The 25,214-nt window shown below is 53.5% G+C and overlaps 1 protein-coding gene across 2 annotated transcripts; it reads right to left on the bottom strand.

Moving 5' to 3' along the window:
- Positions 1-357: 357 nt before the first annotated feature.
- TEF (TEF transcription factor, PAR bZIP family member) lies at positions 358-23,791 on the bottom strand. 2 transcript variants are annotated; one of them, XM_003586156.6, is made up of 4 exons: positions 23,632-23,791; positions 9,761-10,075; positions 5,294-5,514; positions 358-3,947 (listed from the first exon to the last, which is right to left on the bottom strand). In XM_003586156.6, exons 1-4 carry the CDS (start codon positions 23,732-23,734, stop codon positions 3,732-3,734), a joined length of 855 nt encoding a protein of 284 aa, XP_003586204.1. In that variant the 5' UTR covers positions 23,735-23,791; the 3' UTR covers positions 358-3,731. The 2 variants fall into 2 exon arrangements, with proteins under 2 accessions (XP_003586204.1, XP_003586203.3); XM_003586155.6 differs by lacking the exon at positions 23,632-23,791 and adding an exon at positions 13,483-13,762.
- Positions 23,792-25,214: the final 1,423 nt, after the last annotated feature.

Below are 25,214 nucleotides of genomic sequence, written 5' to 3'. Positions count from 1 at the left end.
AGCTGCACCCTGTGTTTAACCTTGTCTTTTAACTGTGACGGTCTCACAGTGTAGACAGAAAATGTGGCAAAAGTAAACAAGGAAAACCTCGAGAATCCCACTCCGAGCACTGTTGAGGATTCTGTCTGGGGACACTTCTCATGAGCAGTTCCCTGGCGTTCCAAGCAGCTGTGCTGCACTTTCATTTGTTCTAACTGCTGAGGACGATTCCGGGGCCTGGCACTTGTCCCTTCTCAGGAACTGTGTGGCTAAGCGGGCAGGGATTCCTTCCACCTGACACGTGAAGAAGCAGGCACAGACTGGCTAGGGCGGCTCGGCCTTGACGTGGGGAGGAGGACAGAAAAGACAGCCCCGCGATTCTCGTCTCAAAATATTTAATTTTGTTTGAAAAGGCTACATCCCCGGCTTCCCTCCCGCCACGTCACCCGGGCCCACCAGCAGTGGCACACTCGCACGCACACACGCACATAAGGCCAGCGGGCTACGCTCCGCATCTGCCCCGCGCCGGCCAGGGAGAAGGGGTTTGCGCCGTGCCTCCTTCCCCGACACGGGTGAAGGAGAGAGGGGCCTGCTGGAATGCCAGCTCCCGGGGGAGGGCGCAGAGCCCCACACACTCTGTCACATCACATGCACTTAGAAAAATAAAACCAAGTGGTGCTCTGGCGTCCCCAACACTGTAAGACAGCAATATCCACCTGGAAGTCATCTTTGCCATTTTCTAGAAAAATTTATTGCACTTAATTAACAGATGTTAAAGGAGCTCTGGGGTGGTAGGGCTTTGCCATGAAAACCAGGGGGCTTTGAGCCCTTTGCTCCCAGGGTCCCGGATGGAGAGCTGCCCAGCACAGAGCAGCCCTTGTCAGCTGGCCCCCTCGCCTGCTGCCCCACCTCTGCCTGGACGACTGCAGACGCTGCCTGCCAGGGCCACAGCAGGTCCCCCCTGACCAGGGCGACGCTTACCCAGAATCAAGGGTCACTGCTACGTGCCTTCCCCAACCTCAGGCCCCAGACAGGCAAACCCTTTGCCTTGGGCCAAGGGTAAGAGTTACCCAGGTCCTCCACAAGACTGCTGGTCACTGTGAAAGCTCTCCCTAAATATATATGTATTCTATGTCTAGATATACATTTATTATATGCATATTCTTGCAACATTCCATCTCATTCATGATTTGTCTGTTCGGAGGCTGCAACTGAGGTGAAAGGGGGCGCTCAGGAAGGCATGGCCCGTCCCAGCCCACTGCAAGCCAAGGGAAAGCCACTCACACCGGCATCTCTCGTCTCTGGTGCTTTGCAGAGGGTGTCAAAGACATGAGGACAGGAGCCTCAGTTTTTGGCCATTAGCCCTAAGATGGAGAGGGCCTGGCAGGGAGTCAAGAAGACTCCCAACTCCACGATGGAAACTGAGGAGGCACCACCTCTCCTGCAAGGACTAAGAAGACACGCTTACCTGAGCACCCTTTTCCCCAGCATGTCAATCTCCACGGACCTCTCCTTCCTGTCCCCGCCAGACTCCTGACTCGAAGGGGCTCTTCTAGAAGAGGCCAGCAGCCACGCTCTTTCCAAGTGAGCATTTTGGGAAGGAACCAGACACCCACTGCCTGGGGCGGGGGGGGGGGGGGGGGGGAGGGTTGGGGGAGGAGGTGCAAGGGGAGGGCACCCAGACAGGCAGAAAGTGGGACAGAGAGAAGAGACAGCAGGCCATCACCACACCTGCTGGGGTCGGAGAGTGGACGCCACCCAGAGACTAAATGTCCATCCCTTAGAGGGGGGGAAAAAAACCGAGAAAACACAAACCATACACTTTCTGGCCAAAGAAAATGAAGAGCTTTTAAGCTGGTGGCTCTTCTCCCAATAACAAAATGAGAAGTGCCCTCTGGGTGGGTGGCCAGACCAGAGCGAGAGTGCCCGGGCGGGCAAGCTGCCCAGGGCAGGACATGGACATGCTGGATGCAACTGCCCTGCTGTGGTTATAAGAGTGAAAAGTGTTAACATGGTTTTCATAGAACCACGAAGTCAAAGTCGGGGGAGGGGGAAGGGGCACCAATGTCCCTCGGCCTCGAGGACCTTTGTCAAGTCCCCTGGAGAGGTGGGGGTGCAGGTCCCTGGAGGGCCGTGTGTTCCCCTGGGGTGTGGTCCACGGCCAGTGGATGGCTTCCCCTGCTCTTAACATCTGTTATAAAAAGTCTTTAGGGGTCAAGGCCCAGGACTCGGAGCCACCACTTTAAATAAAACCAGTGGTGAACGCGACAAAAGTGTGCCTGTCACCTCTGACCCGTCCTTACCACAGGCTGCCCGCCCTGAGCAAATAAATACACCCATCTCCAGGTGCCCGGCTGACCACAGCGAGCAGAGGGTTCCGCAGATGTCCGTAACAAGTCTTCCGGGCAGAACCGAAGGATGAGTCCAGCCGGACATGAGAGGAAGGAGCAGCTGCGAGGTGGGCCCCTCCACCCACACCTTGGCCGGGCCTGCACAGCTGGCCGTCTCCTAGGACCCGGATGGAGGGGTTTCTAGCCTATGTCCAAGTCCCAGGAGCCTGTTCTTCCATATGAGCTGGGTGGGACCCGGTGACCAGGGCCCTGCCCAGGGACGCCCTCTAGGCTGCTCATACTTGGGTGGATCCTGAAGCGAGAACCAGGAAGCCCTCTTCTGCTTTTCGGGGAGAGCGGGCTTGGGCATGGCCCGCACGAGAAAGCAGAGCAAGAAAGAACGGGAGCTTCTAGAGAAACATGCCCGGCTCTCCACCAGCGGTGCTGGGGGAGGGTGAGAGGGGGCCGTGGAGGCCAGGTATCTGAACACCATGCAGAAGGTGCGTCTCCACTCCAGGAAGTTAAGCTCCCCAGACGAGGGGACTTTTCAGGTAAAATCCAAGATCTGAGCGTGGTCACTGGGTGAGGAAAAACAGCAGGGCCAGAGGCCCAGTCTGGTGGGACAAAGGAGACTTAGGCAGCCTCCACGAGTGCCCCAGAGAAGAGTAGATGAGCACGGTGACCAGGGCGCAGAGACCACCGCCCTGGGAGTCTCTCCCAGCAGTGGATGGAACGCACAGGGAGCCCCTCACCAGGGCCTCCTCCTCCCAAGCCTCAAGCCACAGAGAAAAGGGGTCAGGGAACCAGAAACGGCTGGGTGACCTTCTGCTGCAGGCCCAGATGCAAAGGTCATCCCCGGCTGCGTAGAGACCACGCCCCCATGGCCTGGTGCCCACAAGGACGCTACAGAGGAGCTGGCATGTCTTCCTACCTCTGAGGAAGATGGGAACAGAGGCTTCTCTCTCTAAGACTTTCTGGGGAGGATGACAGACCCGCCCTGCCTAGAAATGTGCCCAGCTACCTGAGAAGACGTAAGGGCGACAGTCATCACCACTCATTCTGCAGATACGGGCCTGGCCCGGCCCAGGCTGGAGAAGAGGGAGAGTCACGGAAGCCTGGGCCCCCTGGGAGAGGAGAGCCTGTGCTCCAGAGGTCCCCTTCTGGGCCAGCTGCGACAGCCAAGGACAGAGACGAAGGCTTATTCACCGCCTCGTAGATTCTCTCGAGTCCCGCCAGGGAGGAGGCTGGCCCCCAGGGAAGTCGCCGCACTGGTCGTGTGTGATAATGAAGCTTGAACGTGAAGGCTCCGGGGCAGGTGCACCGCCATGCGCCCACGACGAGTCATAAGTCTCCACGCGGGGGTGGGTTTCAGGGGCCCCGGGCAGAGGTCTGAGTGAGGCAGCGCCCCGGCGGGGGCGCGTGTTACAAGGGCCCGTACTTGGTCTCATACTTGGACACGATGGTCTTGCACTTGCCCACCTCCTTGCGCAGCTCCGCCACCTCCGTCCGCAGGGCCGTGTTCTCCTTCTCCAGGAAGGCTGCCCGGATGGTGATCTGATTCTCCTTCAGGCGCCGGGCGTCCCGGGACCGCTTGGCCGCCACGTTGTTCTTCTTGCGTCTCGTCCAGTACTTCTCGTCCTGTGGGGAAGGGTCTTTGGTGGGTCTCTCCACTTTCCCAAGAGAGAACCCACCCCTCCCCTCCTGCCAGCACTCCACCCCACCCACACCGATTCCTCTTTTAACCCACATGGTGCAGCTGGGACCTGGGGACTCCCAGGGGCCCAGCCCTTACACCCAGGGAGCATTATCCACAGACCCACAGAATCCAAGTGGGACCACTGGTGGAAGGATGGGCCTTCCTCTTACCAGTGGTCTCTCTCTGCTGCTCCAACATACAGCACTGTCTGTACTCCTGCCTCACTTAGGCTGTGGCTGAGGGTCTGCACCCTGACTCCAGTTCCCGGAGCTGACATCTTGTTCTGCCACTTTCTAGCAGTGGAACTGAGCAAGTTCCTTAACCTCATGATGTCTCCCCACCTTGTCTTTACAATGGGGGGTAATTACAGTAACTACCTCAAAGTTACCTGAGAATTAGAAGAGTTAATATGTACAAGGTGCTTATACCAATGCCTGGCTTATAGTAAGGACCCCATAAAGGTTTACCATTTTCATCGTTATTATTGTAAAAGCCTCAGAAACCTCTCAAGAGGCAGGTATGGTTATTCCCATTTTACAGATGAGGAACCTGAGGTCTGCCTGACTCTATAAAGCTTAGGTGAAAAGTCCAGTCCCTTTTCTGAGTTTTTCTCAGTGGGGAAGGGAAAAACTACAAGATCCTCCTCTCCTCCCAGTCCCGTTGCTAACAGCCGACTCAATGGAAAAGACCCTGATTCTGGGAAAGGTCGAGGGCAAGAGGAGAAGGGGACAACAGAGGATGAGATGGTTGGATGGCATCATCAACTCAACAGACCTGAGTTTGAGTAAGCTCTGGGAGTTGGTGAAGGACAGGGAAGCCTGGTGTGCTGCAGTCCATGGGGTCGCAAAGAGTCGGACACAACTTAGTGACTGAACAACTCCTCCCATCCCAGCTCCTATAAAACCATCAGCTTGAAGGCTGCTGGCTCATCCCTGTCATGGCAATGTACAGCTATCTTTTGTCCTTCAAAGTGAGGGCTTGTTCAATCCCGGTTTCTGTGGCCGACTGAGCTCTTGCCCAAGGGCTGGGCTGAAGCCAGGGAAGTGGGAGCACGGGCATAGCCGGCGACTAGAATGGAAAGAGACGTTGCGGGGAGTCAAGCCGGGGCCAAACGCCACCCAAATGCCTTTCTCTCAACTGCTGCAGGATGTGGCCCAAAGCTCTGAATGCACGCCTTTCTCGATGTGTCCCCAAGGAGGGTGGGTCCTCCCAGGGAAACTGAATGGAAGTTGGGGAAAGCCCCTTGACCCCTGAGCCCACGCTGCACTTTCACTATGTACCAAGTTACCTTCTGCTCATCAGGGACAAAGACCTTCTTGGCCTTTTTGATCATGGGCTGGGGCTTCAGGTCTTCCTCGGCAAACTTGTGCTTCCGAGGGTTGAAGAGCTCCCCGCCGGGCACGCTGGAGAGGACCAGGTCGGCAGGGTCGGGATTGAAGTTCACATCTACCTCCACGCAGTTGGGGTCGATGGGACTGGGGGTCTCCCTCTCCTTTTCCAGGGAGGATTCTGAAAGACAGAGAGGCAGGTGGTCCTGAAAAAGCCTAGACTCACTAAATAGCCAAGGCTCACGTCACATACCCAGACACCTACTTGAATCTCAAGGTCACAGAAGCGACTGCTGCTTGGAGGGAAGAAAATCTATAAGAGCACCAGCCCCTCACAAGCCAGACTGGCATATGTGATTCAATTCAACAACGCAAACACGAAAAGAATTCTTCCCTTTAGGAACAAAATGCTCAAAAGGAAACAGGGGCCTTCGAAAAAGACAAGATTTTCCAATTGTTTTTCCCCCCAGAAATGTTAAGCAAAACATTAAATCATTATACCCCCTTAACTTCCTGTGGTTTCAAGTTCTCAAGTAATGAGAAGCAGCTGAATCTCACCAGGAACTATAATGGTTTAGGGACACAGACTGAATAATGAAATGGCTTCCATTTCTGAATCCCCTTGAGACGAATCAGTGGCTGTACTCATTCAGTCTCATGACAACTCTGAAAGGAAGATGGGTGTTAACCTTATTTTACAGATGAGGAAACCAAGGCTTGGAGAAATGACAAGGTTTTCCTAGGGTCACGTGGATGGTAAATAAACTAAAATTTAAGTCTGGCCAAAAAAACAAAAGGCAAAACCCTATTCAAATCTTATGTGTTATTAGGGATAAGTTATTTTTTTTTAATCTATACCTTTGGCCTACTTGCTCAATGCTACTTATAAGAGGACACAAAAATAATTATTCAGTCAATAGATACATTATTAAACATCTACTATATGCCAAGGACTGTCCTGGCAAAGACAAAGCAGTGAACAAAAGAAAAATCCTTGCCTTCATGGAATGTTATCCTATGGGGAAGGATGACGTTACATAAGATAAATTACAAACACCCATACAGAAGTGTTGGATGCCATGTGGATATTTGGGAGAACATTTCAGAAAGAGTGAACACCAAGTGCATGGTCTGTGCACAGGCAAGTACTGGGAGACTTGAGGAGAGCAGAGGCCATTGTGGCTGGGGTGACTAAGAGGGAGGAGTAACAGGATGGGGACAGAAAGCGTAGGACCTTTAATCCCAGTAAAGCAGTGGTTCTCAGTCAGGAACAAGTTTGTTCTGCAGGGGACACGTGACCCTGTTAGGGTGGAGGGGTGTGTTCCACTGGCGTCTGGTGGGTAGAGGCCATGGGTGCTGCTACACATGCTGAGGTGCAAGGACAGCCCTTCCCCAACCCCAGCAAAAACTATCTGGTCCGGACGTCAACAGTGTTACTGATTTTGACTCTCCCCTGAGGTGAAAGAAGTCACTGGAGGGTTCTGAGCAGAGGTGTGACACGATCAGACATAGGTTTTAACTGGATCATGCATATAAACGACTTGTATCCTATCAGACAGGTTAATTACAAACAGGGCTGAGTGTCAGAAGAGTGAGTGGCCAGGGACCAGCGTGGTAACTATAGGAATAAACAACCAACAGCCAAGGTACCACAGCCTGGCAACTAGACCGCCGCTGTACTGCTGGTGGGAGTATAAACGGCAACAGCCACTTTGTATCCTATTTGGAAACATCTACAAAAAGCTGACTGGGTGCAACTCAGCTTCCCTTCCAGGGAGTATTCAGAAAGACAGAGAGGCGGGTGGCCCTGAAACAATCTAGAGTGAGTCTACGTGCAAGTCACAATCCTTCCCATCCAACACTGGGTATCCGATGCTCTACTCCTCGGAAAATGCCCAACAGAAAATGCATACAAAGACTCACAAAATAAGAATTAAAAAAAAAAAAAGACACACACAAATGTTCATGGCAGTGCTATTAGGCATAACCCTGACCTGGAAACATCTCTTGTGTCCATCCCCTAAAGAGTGGGTAAAAACTGGTGTGGCCATGCAATACAACTTGGAGGGACTTCCCTGGCTGTCCAGCGGTTAAGACTGTGCTTCCACTGCAGGGGGCACAGGTTCGATCCCTGGTGTGGGAACTAAGATCCCAAATGCCGCATAGTGAGGCAAAATAAAACACGGAATACCATTCAGCAACAAAAAATGAATACAGCTCTGCTACAGGCAACAACATGGATGATTCTCATACACGGAGTTGAGGAAAGGAGCTAGTCACGAAAGCATACAGACTACTTATTACAGAGGAACTGAAAAATGAATTGTTTCATTTCTACCACATATATAACTCTTCAGTATAAATCTTACTTTATTTGTATCGTGGTTTTTCTGTCACAGGAGTAGTCCATAAGTATGTTCTATAAATCTATTTTTAGTCACTGATGCCCACATGATCTGTATGTTACTATAAAGCTAGCCATAGGAAGCTCTAAATGTGAACGTGTAAATGTAATTTACTTAAAGAAAAAGAGAACGTAATATACAGTTCCATTTACAGAACGTTCATCTATAAACAAAACGAATCTCTGGTGATGGAAATAAGGATGGTGGATACCTCTGGGGAGTGAGGACTGAGTGGGGTCAGGAGGAACTTCCAGAATACCGACTGTTCTCTGCTCTGAATGGGGCGTAGTTACATGGGTGGGCTCACTCTGAAGATTCATCGAGCGGTGCACCTATGATAGGGGCACCTCTGGACGCCACACTTCATTAAGGTCTACTTAAACACAAAATCAGAGGGAAATTCCACCTAGGCGGCCTCAGGTATAAGAAGAGGGCTCATTTCCAGCTCTGTCCCCTACCCACACACGGAACCAGCCTTTCAGGATAACCTGACCAGCACAAAAATGAGCTGCCTTCAAACAAGAATTCGGCTGGAATCAGCTGAAGCCTCTGAAGCTGAATGGTTTACAGCACAGAAACGAGGGACAGAGGAGCATGTTAAAAGGCAGTAGAGGGATATAACCAGAAAATCCAGCATGTGTGAAACTCTATAGGACAAACAATTCAGCTTCAACAAACAAACTGCAGAGAAATAAAAAGGAAAGGAGACCCCACAGACTACAAGAGATTTAAGACACATCACTAACTGAAATGTGTGGGTCTCGTTTGGCTCCTGATTCAAGCAAACTGTAAAACAGTAACATTTGGATTTACTGTCAATTTCAGATGTAAAACTGGTATTTCTGTTCTTAAAAAAAACTATACTTTACATATACATTTGATTGAAAATAATCAGGTTAGGGGAATGAAGGAGGTTATAGAAAACAAGACTGGTTATGAGCCAATTACTACAGAACCTGAGTGATGGTTATTGGAGGTTTATTATAGCAGCCCTTCATTTTCATATCTGAACATTTTTCCATTATAAAAAGAAAAAAAATAGAGCATGAGAATTCCTTGGGTGCAGGTTTCCTGGGTTCCACACCAGCTCCTGGGGTCTTTTCCAGGAGACATCTGCCTATATGCCTTGAACTGAGCCTGTGGAAAGCTTTGCAGAGCCCCTGAAACAGGGACCATGTCTGCTCTGATGGGTTCATGACCCAGGGGCATGAAAACCAACCAACTGGAGGTAAAACAGAAAAAGGACAAGAGGATGAAGCAGGAATCCCAAAGATGGTATTGGTCCTGGCAGTGGAAATGCCTTCTTCGTGGTAGTACCTGAGAAGTACCTGGCTAAACAGTCAGACATCCTGGGTTCAAGTGCTGCCTCCACTTCCCATCAGCTGTGTTACCCTGGGCAAGTGACCTAACTTCTGAGTTTCCTCACCTAGAAAATGGGGATAACAGGGGACTTCCCTGGTGGTCCAGTGGCTAAGACTCTACACTGCCAATGCCGGGTTTGATCCCGGGTCAAGGAACTAGATCCCACATGCTGCAATTAAGAGTTCACGTGCCACAACCAAGACCCAGTGCAGCTAAATAAATAAAATGGGGATGAAAGTATCAACCTCATAAGGAGGTTTTGTGAGGATTATGTGTTAGTGCCTGGCACAGAATAAATGTTAAATAAATGTTTGCTGTTGTTATTATTATTGCCTGAGCTTCCTAAGAATCTGAGGCAAAGTGCACACGGCGGCAGAGAGCAGTACTGCGGAGAGGCAGGATGGCACTGCTATCCTATGAAGCCTCCGACTGGGACTGCTCACTCCACTGGGCTGACCATCTGTAGCAACCAAAGACAGGAAGGCTCCGGCTGCCGCTGAGGGGATGGCTATTTTTATCTCCAGCCGTGGGGGATTGTGCTGAAGGGTGGGGGAGCAGAGGGCTTCTGCTAATGGTAGGTCCAATGGGACCACGCAGCCCCCTGGCAAGTGGATCTCCTTGGATGAGGCAGGTGGCCCTGCCCAAAGGCTCATCACCAACCTGTGCTGGACACGGTTTCCGAGGGCTGAAAGACGGCAGTGGAGGATGGTGGGGACGCCGTGGAGGAGCTGGCTGACTCCTTCCCTTCTAGCTCAGCCACCGGCAGCAGCAGGTTCTGCACCAGGTGGGTGGGGCTGGCGGGGATGCCATTCTCCAGCAGGAACTCATCCAGGTCCATGTACTCCAGGTGGAAAGACTCGCCATCGTACGGGATGGTTTTGTCCCAGATGGGCGGCATGAGGGAGGCTGAGACGGCCATGGTGCTGGCTGCTGCAGCCTCGTCTTCCTCCAGCTTTTCCTTCCCCTTTTCCTTATCTGTAGACACAAAATCTGTGATGAGACATCTCTTGAGAGAGTAACTCAACCCCAGGAGGCACGTGGTGAGCCTCACAGGGCAGAGCCATCTCTCTCGGAGTCCTGATCCATCCATGCATGCATTTCAAGAGCCCACATCATTCTCCAGTTATAACCTGGTGCTTGAACCAGGACCACTGGTCTCCTTTAGAGATGGCAGCATACCCTCATGTGCTGCACATCCATGCCTGGGCTTCCTAGGATGCTTGCCATCAGCTCTGAGGCCTGATGTAGTCCCAGGGTTAATTCAGAACAGGCTGTGGGATTATCATCTGCTGGAGAGAGCCTATCGGCAGGGGTCGGGGGGTGGGGAACGGGGTTTTTGATCCTGCTATCTTAGGAAAGGGCTGACTCCTCAGGCCAAGAACTTGCTTGTTCTTCTGTCCTGTCCCATCCTGCCTGCCACCCACTGCAGTGATGTGTGACCTTAGCCATGTTATTTAACCTCTCTCAGCTTCAATGTCCTCCACTGTAAGTAAGGATAAAGCTCCTTCTTTGGTGAAGACTAGAGGTAACATTTGAAAGTGTCTTGTAGAGCTCCTGGCACACGCCAGGCATTCATTATTATGGTGAGCTTGCTCAGGGAAGGGATTGTGTTTGATTCATTTCTAGATCATGGGGACCAATACAGGAGCAGGCAAGACAGCAGACCCCAGGAAGATGAGTGTACTGAATGAAGAAGGCTGGGTTTATAAAAGAGAGGGCCTGGAGCTGTCTTTTCAGGACCTTTTTCACAGCAACCATTTCCAGAGACCATTTGCTTATCCCTGAATGAGCAGAGACTTAAGGCAGGTTTTTTGGGAAGAAAGAGATGCATGGAGCTGTAGAAGAAAGAATGCTCCCATTCAAAGCAAAACAAATCAATCAGTGGGGACATGAACCCACCTAACTGTCTCAGCCCGAAAGTTATACACGTGGATGGATATCCAAGAAAGGGCAAATTGAGAAAAAAAGAGAAAAATGTGACAAGGTTGGAAGAAAATCAGAGTGACAGGGAGGCAAATGAGGGAAGTGGGAGATAAGATCATGACAAGCTCATAATGGGTTTTCAAATTGAGGGCGACAACTTTGAACTCTGGTTTCTGAAATGAAACAGAAATCAAATACGATTATGTTGGAAGTAAACCAGTCATGCATGGACGCCTAGACCTCAGACAGCCAAAAAGCAGCTTGTTGGTTCAATAAAAATGGACACAACCAGTGAAAAGGTGGAGGTTTTGACAAACAGAATTTGGTCATGGCTACTAATACAAAGTAACTCGAATTCTTGCAACTGCCTTCTGTACCAGGCTTTGGTTTAAAACCAAATGGGAAGTAAGAAAGCCAAGCTTTGGTGAGCTGGGTGGGCCAGATGGCCTCCCTGTTCTCCTTCCCTGACACTGACTCTACATTCTGATCAGAGATGACTGAGATTCCTGTTGGGTGGGGGTCGTGGGGATTAAAAGAGGAAGAAGGGAGGAGACAGAAAGACAGCCATACTGGAGAACTAGTACCAAGTTCCAGGGTTTGTCTGGCCTGAGCAATTAAGCACACTGTTAATCAGTGTTTTTATAAGATGGAGTTTTAACTGTAGGAGATGTTCATCAGTGATTACCAGTGATACAATGTAAGGACTGGTGACGTGACCTTAAGGAAACATCCTCACCGCTCTGAGCCTCTGCTTTCTTCATCTGAGAAGTGGGGTAATACCATATAGGACGGCTGCAGAAGACTAAATAAGATTATGTCAAGGGGCTCTGGAAGAATTCTGCAAATGTGAGATGGAATTATTATTATGGATGATTATTATTCGGTAATCTGACAGAACCTGACAGATTTGCACACCCGTCCCGGGGCAGCTTGCCTCAGCCCCAGATTTGGAACAAAGCATTGCCTTAAAAATAAACAAAAGGGTCTGTGCATATGAGGTCCTGAAGCGGAAGGAGAGAGCCTGGCCTCACCTAATGTGCTGAAGCTATTTATAACCCGACCGTGATAGCCATAGGGATGGGAGTCTCAGAACACACCCAAGAAAGGAAGAGAAATGGCATTTTTTTAAAAGAAAATGAATTCCCCAAGACCGGTAATTCACAGAAGGCCCATTCCTTCCCAAATCCCTGAAAGACACCAGTGGTTCTTGGAAATTCAAATCTCAGAAGACTGAAAGCATACCTCAGTGCCCCTGAAACTCCACTATAGGTGGTATTCCTGCTGCTCCCTGAACCCCATGCTCTCAGACCAAAAACAAGGCCAAACTTGCTTTCCACAAAAGCCCCAGGGACCTCTGTGGCCTAGGAAACAAGACAAGGGCTTCCCAGGTGGCCCAGTGGTAAGAATCTGCCTGCCAGTGCAGGAGACACTGGAGACCCGGTTCGATCCCTGGGTCGGGAAGATACTCTGGAGGAGGAAATGGCAACCCATTCCAGTATTCTTGCCTGGAAAATCCCATGGACAGAGGAGCCTCGTGGGCTACAGTCCATGTGGTTCCAAACAGTGGGGACTTGACTAAGCACACACAGCAGCAAACAGGACAAAGACCAACCCTGTGGCCTCCAAGTCCAGGGTCAGTCCCAAACAACCAGGTAAAGGGCCTCAGTGGCCTCTTTCTGACCCTTATCCCTCTACCTTCATCCCAATCTCCCCCTCAGAAGGCACCTCCTGTCTCCTCCTGACACCCCTCTCCACCTCGGCAGCAGCCCTGAAACTCATTTCCAAGAAATCTCCAGTGAGGACCCAGAACCTGAGGATACTCACAAGCAGGGAAGAAGGCAGGTCCTCCTCCCCGCTGGGAGGAGGACGGCCATAAACAAAAGCAGTTCGCTACGGTGTATCAGGGCATCTCAAACTTTAGCGGACTGTGGAATCACGGAAGTGGGGTGGTGCCCCTTAAAATGCAGAGTCCTGTCTCTGAAGCCGCAGATCCAGTGAAGGGTGAAGGGTGGGGCCCAGAAATGGGCATTTTAAACAAGCATCCCAAGTGATTCTGATGCAGGGGTCCCCAGGGCAGGCGTCCTGGAGCGTCACTGGAATAGCTGCTGCGACCCCCATCAGACTCCTCGGTAATCCCTTCACGTCGCGCGTGCTTCGGACCCTCCCCAATGAACCTCCTCCCCGCGACCCCCACCCGACTGCCTCCCTCCCCCACCCTTCCCCACCAACCCCCATGTGACTCCGCCTCTCTCAGCTCATCCGCGACCCCTTCCTACCCCCTTTCGCCTCGCCCTCCCGTCCATGAATCCTTCCTGGCCCCATCCCCCAGGCTGGACCACTTCACCCAGACCTCCGACCTCCCCGGCCCCGCCCTCACAAGGCCCCGCCCTTGCAGAAACCCCGCCCCCAGAACAGCGCGGAACCCCCACCCCACCCCATCCACCGCCGCCTCCCCTCACCGAGGCGCGTCTCGCGTGGGGGGTTCTCCATCAGCTTCTTGAGGACCAGAGGGAAGGAGCCCGGCAGGCCCCTTTCCCCAGCTGCGCGCCCCGGCCCCGGGCCCGGCCCCGCCTGCGGCTCTACAGGCGGCTTCTTTCCACCGCCCGCGTCGGACATCGTGCCCCGCGCTCGGCTCGCGCGCGCCTCGCCTCGCCTCGCCTCCCCCGCCCGCCTGCCCGCCCCCCGAGATGGGACGGAGCCGTGCGACCCGCCGCAGCTGCCGACACAGGCAGCTACTGCGCAGGCGCGCAGAGGCCCCCCCCCCTCCCCATCCATCCCTACCCCGCCGGCGGACTGGCTCTGGCTTATTAATTATTCATAAAGCCAGGCCAGCTTCCCCGGATGGCGGCCTTGGATTGGCCCATCCCGCGAGAGGGGGCGGGGGCAGGCGCAGCCTTCCGGATCGTGATTGGCTAGGCCGCCCCTAGGGTAAACGCCACACGTGCCGGGCCAGGTGAGAAGCAGGGCCGCAGGCCCCGCCCCTTCCTCCTCGCTGTCACCTGATTGGCGCCTGCCGAGGCCTGGGTCTAGGGGGCCCTTTCCGGCGACAGCCCCTGCCCCTCAACCCACGCTTTCGCCTTCGCCGTAACCCCTGCCCTTCTCTCGGACCACTGTAAACCGCTCTCCCTTCCCTCGCATCCCAGTCTCGCCACCTTCCGGAAGCGCCACCCAGAGGAGGCGGGGCTGGCAGCGGCCATGCCGGTGGGGAGGTAGCCTATCAGAGAGACCCCTAGGGGTCCCCGCGGCTGTTTACCCCATCCTCTCCCCCCTCCCCTCCGCGGGTCACGTGGAGCTGCAGCCGAGTCCCGCCGCGCGGGGAGCAGGGGGACAGGAGGAAGGCGCGGAGCAGCCAATGGAGGGCGGGGGGCGGGGCCCGGGGCGGTGCACGAGGCGCAGCACGTGCGGAGCTGCGGCGGGGAGGGAAGGGGCGGGCCTTTCTGTTCTAGGGACTGCCTAGGGTCGTGGTACCGGGACTCACAGCGCAGCTTTTATCCCGCCTCTCCCCCACCCCGCGACCTAGAGGTTGGCTGAGGGCGGGGTCGGGGACGGCGACCTGCCCGCCCGTAGGGACTGACGGAACAGGCTTGGCTGCCGCTGAAGATGGTGTCAGATTCTACCCCCTGATCCCGGGTTTCTGGTGCGGGCGTGGCGGCCAGATAAACACTAGTGTGGAGGGCGCATTCTTGAGGCCGCGGGTACAGAGAGAGGGCCTGGGCCCTGAGCCAGGGCGGGAGTACGCGCTTCCGTCCTCGCGCTTAACTAGCCTGTGACCTTGGGAAAATCCAGTTGCTTCACCCGAGCCTGTTTCCTCGTCCATAAAATGTAGGGCTTGGGCTGGATAAGTCTCAAGTCCTAAACAGCTCTGAAATTCTGTTTCTCTCTAGGACATTGCCTTCTTTTTCTTAGGGAAAAAAAAAAAACGCAAAATTCCTCCCTCTCAAAATATATGCACATGCTTCCTAGGAGTTCATCGGGAAACGGCGGGTACAAATGTCAAACGTGAGGTTGGGTGGCGGACACATGCTGAGTCCTTCTAGGAACCTGATCCTACAGGTCACCCAAACTTTGTACCTCTTGATAGCAGGAATCATACCCTGCTTTGAACCCAAACAATACTAGGTACTCCCTGCCTGAGAGGGCAGGGACTTTGGCTTATTTGTCCCTATGAGACCAGTGACTTTAGTTTATTTGTTCCTATGAGACCAGTGACTCTTGCCTTCCAGGAGCGAGGCTGCGAGATGCAGGGCACAGTCCTTGATTCATAGAGTAGGTGTGTGACTGCGACACCCAGCTAGCTCAAAGTTGTCAGCCTGATACAATCAGTACTGGCAGTTGAAGCAAGAGGCTGGGCGCCTGAGCAAGCCTGGAAAGCAAAAGATTTGAAAGAACTCTGGATGGTTGTGGAGGACAGGTGACAGAGCCTGACTCCAAAATTCAAGTTCTCATAGCCTCATTACTTAGACTATAATCACTTTTTGAGTCTGATATCTCCAGCCTATTGCTTCATCTCTCCAGGCCACCTTTCCTATTCTTTGAGAGAGATGGGGAAGGACTGACCTTGTGAGGCTAGCGTAAGCCAGTTCATGTAAAATACACAATTGTTTTTGTTTTGTTGTTTAGTGGCTAAGTGGTGTCCGACTTTTGTGACCCCATGGACTGTAGCAAGCCAGGCTCCTCTGTCCATGGGGTTTCCCAGGCAAGAATCCTTCTCCAGGGGATCTTCCCAGCCCAGGGATTGAACCCATGTCTCCTACATTGGCAGGTGGATTCTTTACCACTGAGCCACTAGGGAAGTCCTAAAATGCACAATTGCAAACATGCAGTCAACAAATCATTTTCATAGCTTTGCTACCCTTGATGGGTACAAATCCACTGCTTGATGTATCCATTATCCTAGAGGGAGGTACAGTGCCCATGTCACTCTCTAGTTAGTGAAAGTACTAAATTATGTACAGAACATCTGTTGTGTTGCAGAGTTGTTATTAGTGGGAATTCTCTATGTGGCTAAACTAAGATATCTTTAGGATAAACTGACCTAGAGGTTTTTAGAAACAAATTTCAAAGGACAGTTCAGGGAAATTGATTAAAACAAAGTATGGGGAAAAAAAGTATGAGTTTAAAAAAGACAATGGCTAGTTTGGCCAGGGAGAGACTTATGGGATTACTGTTAAATGTATATTTTCATAGCTAATATGACACTATTGAAGGGGAAAAAATTCTTAAGATATTAGAGGAGGATTTATAGTAACAAAACAGTGGAAAGTTGTAACATTTGTTTATGACAAAGGTGGTATGTAGTATGACATTTTAGATTTAGGTGTTTTTTTTTTAAGATTAAAAAAAGTTAAACAATTTTTTTTTAATCTTCAGTTATTCAAAGGGGATAATACCCACTTCATTTACCACCCAGCCTGGAGCAACTGATCTAACAGGCAAGTGGCACTGCTAAGCAGGTTAAGAAGCTGGGTAAACAGGTTAGGGCTTTAAAACTTTGTTCTGATTTAGTCCTCTGTTCATGTACTGACACTCCCCACAGAGGGTTTTTTCCCCTGGATAACCACAGGGTAAATGGTGTGTCACAAACACCGCAGGAACGTCATAAACATGTTCTCTCTCGTGCTTACTTGCAGGCTGGGGGGTTAGCCACGCTGCCGACTGGCAGCATTCAACAGCACCATCCAGGAGGCGGGCGCCATTATGTTCTTGTCTTCATTCTCCAGCGGATCTGAGAAGACCCACAGCGTCCTCTCTCTGCCTTTGTTTCTTATCAGTAAAGTGGGAGGAACATTGCAGCCCCTCCTCTTAGTGGAGGAAAACATTTGAGAAGCAGTTAGCTAATTTCCACAGTGTTTCATAGTGTTCCATAGTGTAATTTCCACAGAGAGCCCTGACAAAGAAGTAAACTCTATGAAAAGAACATGTTGTTACATGATTAAGATGTTAAAACTGTGAAGTAGCACCTTTGTATTCTAAAGTATTAGGGTTTCAATGCAGCAGCTTCTTGAGGAAGGTGGGGGTCCTGGGGCAGTGCTGACTTTGTGGGGATGAGATGCAGGCCTGGGTAGAGACCCTCCTCAGTGGCTGCCTGACCTCTTGTCCAAACAAGTGACTTCTGCTGCCTAAGTCTCATGTATTTTTCTCTTGGAAACAGAAATGGATCTGCCTACGTCACAGGGTGGTTATGAGAATTACGTGTGGGAAGCAATGTCAAGTGCCAGCCTGAATGGTGTATGGCATGGATTGTGTGGGCCTCCACCCTTCCGCTTCATTCAGGCTGTGTTGGGTGAGGAGCAGGATTCTTTGAGGTGGGGGGACAAGGTGGGTTCTAGAGTCGAGAAGGGATATGAAATGTCCATTTTCCAGAGCTGGTCTGGCTTTAAATTCTACTCTTCAGTGTTCCAGAAACTTGCTAACCAACCCAAGTTAAAAATTTAATTCAATTGAACATGTGCAGAACAAAGGGCCTTACATGAAACCATTATGCCAATTTGGGTAATTTAAACTTGAAGCTCAGAGGAGCTAAAATTCCAGCATGGGAGCCTTTGGCCAGATACCCCATAATGACTCTTTGGCCTCATAGTCAGCATCTTGCAGGACAGTATGACCCTCTCTCCTGACTTACTGCAAAATGTGACATGAGCCTGGTGTCTGCAAGAGCAGGACGATGAGAAGGCTTCCACTGAGCACTAACAAAGGCCAGTTATCTGTGTGCTTTGCGATCCCAAATGCAGGAGAGCACAAAGCTTTGTTCAGGGTAGTCACCCACTAAATATTTGTTGGCTTACTTTGTTGTTGGTGCCAGTAGGAGGGCTAACAAAAACTTTCCAGAGCTAGGTCATACACATTTGGAACATTACTAACATTAAATAACACTCATTGTGTTTAATTCACAATCAAACCTAGAATAGTAAATAAAAGCCACCCTTATGGCGAGTCCTCCACCACTGGCCTTGCCAACGACTGCCTCCTCTTGAGCCTACATACCTGTGGCTGCATAGTTCTGGGCCGCGGTTTGTACCATGGTCTCAGTGTGTTCTAGGGGAGAGGTGGTGGGTGGAGGCCCTTCACCAACTCTTGCCCATCTCTCAGTACTCTCAAGAGTACTTAGTTTCCTGTTTGGCTTGCATTTTGTCCACTGCCCAGCTTAGAAATATAGAATGATATCCACCCTAAGAGTAGTATTTCCAAAGAGAAGCCCTTACCTCCAGGCTCTGCCACGTCTCAACAGCCACTTTCTGACAGCTAAGGGTTCTCCAGTGGAGGCGGTGTTGGTAGGGAGTGGACTCTGGAGCTGGAACGTGTAGGTCTGATTCTTGCTTGGACTACTTCCTGTGTGACCTTGGCAAGTTACTTAACCTCTCTGAGCCTGAGACGGAAAGGAGCGGTTCAGGCACACTGCTGAGAATAGCACTTGGGAGCATAACACGCACTCACCTGAAGTTTATCTCTGACTACAATCCCATGTTGGGTTGTCCTGGCAACACCCCATTCCTCCCAACCGGCCACTTCCCCAAGAATAGTTGGGGGAGGGTGGGACCTTGTAGTCAGGGAGAAGATGGCCTCACTCTTCTTTATGACCTTCAAGGCCCTGCAGTCCTTCCCCTTGCGGGTCTCTCTAACCTCACTCTTCCTCCTTTCCCATGTATTCACCTTCTGCAGCCACAGTGGCCTTTTATTCCTCAGACACGTGTCGTTTTTGACCCAAACAGGGCCTTTGTAGGTGCTGTTCCCCCAGCCTGAAAGTTCTTGGTGTAACTGGCCCTTCCTCACTCTCCAGGCCTTGGCTCAAATGTCCCCCTCTCAGAGAGGTTGGCCCTGACCCTCCTGATTGCTGTCTGTCTCCCCACTGGAATGCAGACAGCAGGCGAGCAGGGCAGTGTTTGTCTCACTCGCTCCCGTGCCACACGTTAGCAAGCGCTCAGCATGATGAATGTTTGGATGACTGGGGAGGTGCTGCCCTGAGACGGTTCTGGAGACCCCGGGGAAGCCTGTGGGTAGGGAGGAGCCTGGAAGCAGGCCAAGCTGGGTTGGAGCCCCTCGACAAGTGTCTGGCTTTCCCATCTCTGAGTGTCAGTCTCCTGGTCTGTAGAATGGATAATCACACCTCTCTTGCAAAGCCGTTTCACAGATGGTAATGTAAAAGCCAACGGCACTCCACTCCAGAGCTCTTGCCTGGAAAATCCCATGGGCGGAGGAGCCTGGTAGGCTGCAGTCCATGGGGTCGCTAAGAGTCGGACACGACTGAGCGACTTCACTTTCACTTTTCACTTTCATGCATTGGAGAAGGAAATGGCAACCCACTCCAGTGTTCTTGCCTGGAGAATCCCAGGGACGGGGGAGCCTGGTGGGCTGCCGTCTATGGGGTCGCACAGAGTCGGACACGACTGAAGTGACTTAGCAGTAGCAATGTAAAAGCACTGAGCATAGTCCCCAGCCACACCTGGGAAACAGGGGCCATTAGAACCAGGATTCATTCCCTTAACCTAGCCGTGGGACAGGCCCATTAGGATGCAAAAGTCATCTGGATTGCTGGACACTGCTGTCAGTGTCCACACTAGGTGAGAATGAGTTTCTCACATTTCTCTGATTGGGACAGGTAGAGAAGAAAGGTAAGCCCCTGACAAGGGAGGTGGAGAAGAAGCTGACCCTGAGGGTAGCCAGTCCTCTGAGTGTGTTTCCTTGCCATTAGGAGATGGTAGCGAGGGTTAGGGGCTTCCCAAGTGGCGTGGTGGTAAAGAATCTGCCTGTCAATGCAGAAGACACAAGGGACACGGGTTTGATCCCTGGGTTGGGAAGATCCCCTGGGGAAAGAAATGGCAACCCATTCCGGCATTCTTGCCTGGAAAATTCCACGGACAGAGGAGCCTGTTGGGCCACAGTCCATCTAGTCTCCAAGAGTCAGACACAACTGAGCGACTGAGCACAGCACAGCACAACAAGGATTAGAGATAACACGTGCAGTACATGTAAGGCCACTTCTCCAGGCTCTTTTTCCATGGAAGCAAATTTCATGATTTCTTGCTCTGGTTCCCCCAGGCTGGGAGTGGAGGCGACCACATAGACCATCACTGAGGCCAAGCCCAGGACAGCCCAGGCTGCTCTGAGTCCACCCTCTCTCCTGCTCACCTCAGTTCCCCAATGGGAGGTTACCCAGACCCCTGCTTCTGCCCCACCAGGTCCCACCGAGCCAGCTCAGCTGGGCTGTCCTGCTTGGCACAGGGCTGATGGCACCGTGACCCTAGGAACCTCAGCACGTGTTTCCACGGAGACAGCCTTGCTTGTGTGCCCACAGCCTTGCCACATCCACTTCTTTCCAGGAGAATATCCACGGAAAGGAGGGAGTGAGGGTCAGACGGCAGATGTGATGTCCATGGAAGGAGCCTAACCAGGCCCAGCTGCTGTTTATCTTTTGCAGAGAAAACAGCGTGGCACTTCACAGTTTGCAGACGCTTTCATCTGGGATATGTCATTTAATCCTGGCCACAAGCCTGTGAAGCAGGTATTCTTTTCACAGATTGGGGATGGAGAGAGGCATGTCAGGGATACCTGCTGGGTAGCCCACAGTGATTCCAGTTAGGAGCTCCTGACCTGGGGATCCCGCCTGCCCAGCTCAAAGTGAAGGCCTTGTTCCACCTCCGGTGTGCTTTTGCGCTCCGTGGTTCCCTGAGAAGGAGGCCTGAGTGGCCAAAGCTGGCCGAAAGATGAGGTGCCGGCCTCTGAGCACAGCCAAGGAGTTGGGGAGTAAAAGCGCTAACCATGTGGTTTGAGAAGCCGCGTCTTTCTGTAAACTGGAGATGAAAGTGGAGGGTGAGCAGTCTGGAACGGAATGCCTCCTGGGAGAGGATCCACAGGAGAAAAGGCAGGCAGGGGAGCGGGAAGAACAGGGCCCACAGACAGAGGGGAAACTGAGTCAAGGCTTGGGGCACAGATCCACTCTCTTGCTGGGCAGAGATTTCTCTTCCCGCAAGAAAGCTGGTTGCCTGGGTGGCCCAGAGTGACAGGCCACTGGGTGGTGGTTGTAGCCTGAAAACAGGGAGTCTGGAGCCTGGTCAGCTCTGTTGGAGAAAGTCTGTTCCTCCAGGAAGTTGGGGAGGAGGAAGGGAGGCCCAGGGGCAACAAGAGCCAGAGGCCCCACAGTTGGGGTTCAAGGAGCATCGTTGAACACAGTCTGCAGGGCGAGCAGGGTCTTGTGAGGGCATTGTCTCACCATCCCCAGGACTCTCCTTGGATGTCTCCTCCCTCTGGACCCCAGGTGTGCTCTGCACGTGACCCATGACCCCCACGTGAGCTGAAGCACAGGAGGCAACCAGACCTCTGTCATCCTCCTCCCGGGGGGATTGAAGCCAGCATGAGGAACGCACACGGGGAGAAGCCCCTTCGTCAAGAACTTTTAAAGCACAGGTTGTTCCTCGAACAACTCGGGTTTGAACCACACGGGTTCCACTTATACGTGAATTTTTTTCACTAAACACATACAGTACTACTCAATCTGTGGTTGGTTGAATCTGAGGATGTGAAACCATGGATCTGGGGGTGGCCATAAAGTTACAGACAGATTTTCAACTTGGGCCCTAACCCCCGAGTTGTGCCAGGGTCAAGTACACTTTTTCCCTGCTGGCTGGGAATTCCAGCTTTGATGTCCTGTGCCCTGTCTTCACCAAGGTACACTGCCTTCAGGTGGATACTTTCATGAAAGATTTGGAGAGTCTGGGAGCTTTGGAAAGTGGCGACAGCAGATGGAGGGCAGTATTAAGAGTGAGGTCTTTGTGGGGTGTACTGGCTCCCTTGAGTCTCCAACCCTCACTCCATCATTTTATCCACCCGTCGGCATCTCTCAATCTGTCAGGGTCTCATGCCTCGGACCCTCAGTGAGAGGGCACATGGAGAAGAGACAGGAGGTGGCCTGAGATGGTCCGTCTCCCATGGACCAGCCTGGCTGTACCAGACCCACCGTCCTCTGTCAGTTTCCCAGCTCTTGACAAAGCTCTGCCTGAGACCCTGGCGAGGGGGGCGGGTTTCTGGGCCTGGACTTTGCCATCCACAGTGACTGATGGGGACATTCCACAGGGCTCTGGGGACCAGGTGGGATCCAGGAACCAGCAGCTGCTGCCACACTTCATAAGCCTTGTTGCCCTGGTCTGAGGAGCTGCACCCTGAGTCGCCCCCAAGAACTCTTCCCTGCCCAAGTGGGAGCTGTCCCCGCAGACCCACCAGCAGCCCAGCTGCCCCCTGTGCCCGCCCTGGGCCACAGGCCCACCCTGCCTTCTCTAGCACTCAGACCAAGAAGGGAGCCCTTAACATCCAGATGTCCCGCCTCACCTCCCCACACAGGACATTCAGGAATGGCAAGAAAACATCAGCCGTGGTTCTTTTCCAGGCCAAGCTGTGAGTTTCCGGAGGGGATGGGCTTCTCCCAGTGAGCAGCCAGGACCCTGAGTGCCGAGAGGGCACAGACTGCCGACGGGTGAGGTCCGAGGGGCCCAGAGCTCCATGGGAGAGAGCCCACGGGGGACCCTGCCGTGGGCTCTGGGCGCTGCCTCCCTCCCTCAGGCGGTGTCTCCGTGCTCAGAGCCTGCCACCCTCCCTTCCTGAGCCCAGTTCCCTGAGAGGCGTGTCCAGGCAGGGGCTGTGGTGTGTGTCCTCGGGCCCCAGAATTTGGGAGTGGGCTAAGGGTCCCGTGGAAGCGGGGCCTGCGGGGCCAGCCAGGGCTACCTGGTGATGGGGTGGATCAGGTACCTGCAGGGGAGGTGAGGTGTGGGGAGGGGAGGGAGAGGCCTGAGAAAGGTCCCCTGAAGGGCCACCTGGCCCTCAGGTCAGGCTCTGGCAGCCAGGGGGAGCTGGGCTCCATTAAAGGCATCCCTGGGGCTTGAGCAATGAGGACCTGACGTCTCAGAACAGAAGAGATGAGGGGAAATATTTGTCGGGAGGGAGAGCCCCGAGCAGGCTGGCCCCCAGAGTTCTCATGGCCCCCGGGTTTCTCAGGCAGGACTCGGGAGACACCTGGTGCTGGCTGCTGGCTCTGCCCCTTGTCCACACCCTCCTCCACAGGCTCCCTCGCCCCGTGTTTGCCTGTGGTATCCTAGGAACCGGGGCTTCCAGCCTGTGGTCCTGTTACATAACAGCCTTCACCCCATCGCCGGGTCCAGCACCTCCGGCGAGCGGGAGCTGAAGCAGGCGCCCGGAGGCCAGCTTCTCCTGCAGGACACAGGCAGCTGGCCGCCTGAAGCCACAGCTTCTGCTGGTCCCCTGCACCCCAACACACGGAGGGGGGAACGTAATAAGCCGTCAGCATCCGGAGCGTTCCTTCAGCAGGGCCCTCTGGTCCTGTCCTGGTCCTGCGTGAGCCCTGCACCTGTCAGTGGCCGCATGCTGGCCGCAGCTTCCCAGGGCCAGCAAGCCTAGGGGGCATCCCTGGAGAGTCAGAGGCCCTCCCCACCGTGACCCTCTCTACACCCCAGCCCTTCCTCGCCCGGGGAAGAAGCCAAGAGAAGACCCCTGCTGAGGACCCTCCCTAGCCTGGAGATGCCTGTCCGGCCACAGTGCCCGTGGTGGCCCCCACCCCTCAGGCACCTGGGTGGCTGGCCATTGCAGGCCACCTCCGTTCCTACCTGTCCTCTTCTCTGGCCAAGGCAAAGAGTGCTCGAGCAGGGACTTGAGGACCTCCGGCATGTCCATGGCAGGGGCCACTCCGATCCGGTCACAGCTCGACATGGCCTGGCGGGAGGTGCTTGCTGGGGGAGTTTAGAAGCAGCTGGAGAGGCAGGCTCTGGCCCAGGAGAGCCGCAGGCTCTGGAGGCAGGCGGAGCGGGAGCCCGAGGCAGCCAATGGGCAGCACGGGCCCCGGCCCGCCCGTCCACCCCCGGCTCGGCCACCTGCCAGCTCCGGCTGCAGCCAGGCCTTCCCTTCCCGCTGCCTGGCAGGGCGGGCCTGGCCCGGCGCCAGCATCAGCACGTGGAGCCACAGCGCCAATCCTCTGACAGAGAGCCTGGTGTTATCTAACTTTGCAAAGGGAAGTTCTCCTCCAGGCTGGGAGCCAGAGCCGGGCCTGCCAGGTGAGAACAGTGAGCTGGCTGCCCGCCCACAGTGAGCGTGCACTGCACACTCAGGCCCACTCGGCAGAGAAGCTTCAGAGGCCAGGCCCTGCGGGACCCACAACCCCGGCCGCAGGCAGCTGGGCACAGAGGATGTACTGTGTTGGTGAGCACAGGCCCACAAGTGGGCGTCACGCACTTACCTGCGAGCTTGTGAGTCTCGAGGGGGTGTTGGTGTGTTTTGATGCTGGTCTATAGGCTGTGTACATGCACACGTGCCCTGGAAGGCACACGGTGTGCGTGTGGCATGGGTAATTGGGGCACGCTATCTGCAGAAACTGAAGCCTGCTTTTCTAAGGGGAGGGACAAACCTGCAGCCTGAGATCCCTTTGGCCTTCACGGACGGAGGGGAGGGGGAGATGAGGCAGGTGCCCAGCGGACAGGTACTGGCAGGCAGGCAGAGTAGGTGCCACTGAAGGGGAGCGGCCCCGCAGATTGGCTGAGACTCTTTCTGGGACACCGTCCTGCTTCTCAGCCTCTGCCCCAGCCTGGGGGCCTGGGCAGCAATTGGCTGTTTGCAACAGTCCCCTCCCTGGCCCTCTCACTGGCCTCTGTGGTCCCTGGGCCACTTACTTGAATGTGAGGTTGAAGCCATGATTCTGTTTGGCAGTTTCTACAAAGACCGACGCCAGCCTTGCCCGAGCAGGGGAGGTGGCGGGGCGGGGGATCATCGGGCTCCTCCCCTCCACATGTAGCATCGTGAACAGGCTGTACTGCTCTTTGGAGTCTCAGCTCCAAAACCACCAAATGTGGCGACCTTCACGGCTCCTTTCAGCTCTGGTTCTGTCTCTGGTTCTGTTCTGTCTCTGTTTGGGTGCAATAAGCCTTTGGTTCCCTGCACTTGTAGCTGATTTCTATGTCATCCTTCCCCACTTTCCAAAATCCCATTTTGCTCAAACAGCAGATACGTCAGGATGCCTTCAAGCCTCTCCTTTTCCCAACAGTCCCCAGCTTATTCTCCAGTTACCCTCTTTTCCACCCCAACATGTGTGTGTATGCGTGGTACTCAGTTGTGTTCAACTCTCGTGACTCCATGGACTGTAGTCTGCCAGGCTCCTCTGTCCATGGGATTTCCCAGGCAAGAATACTGGATTGGGTTG

The sequence above is a fragment of the Bos taurus genome, chromosome 5 (assembly GCF_002263795.3).
Source record: "Bos taurus isolate L1 Dominette 01449 registration number 42190680 breed Hereford chromosome 5, ARS-UCD2.0, whole genome shotgun sequence".
NCBI lineage: Eukaryota > Metazoa > Chordata > Mammalia > Artiodactyla > Bovidae > Bos > Bos taurus.
This window is presented reverse-complemented; position numbering and strand designations above follow the sequence as displayed.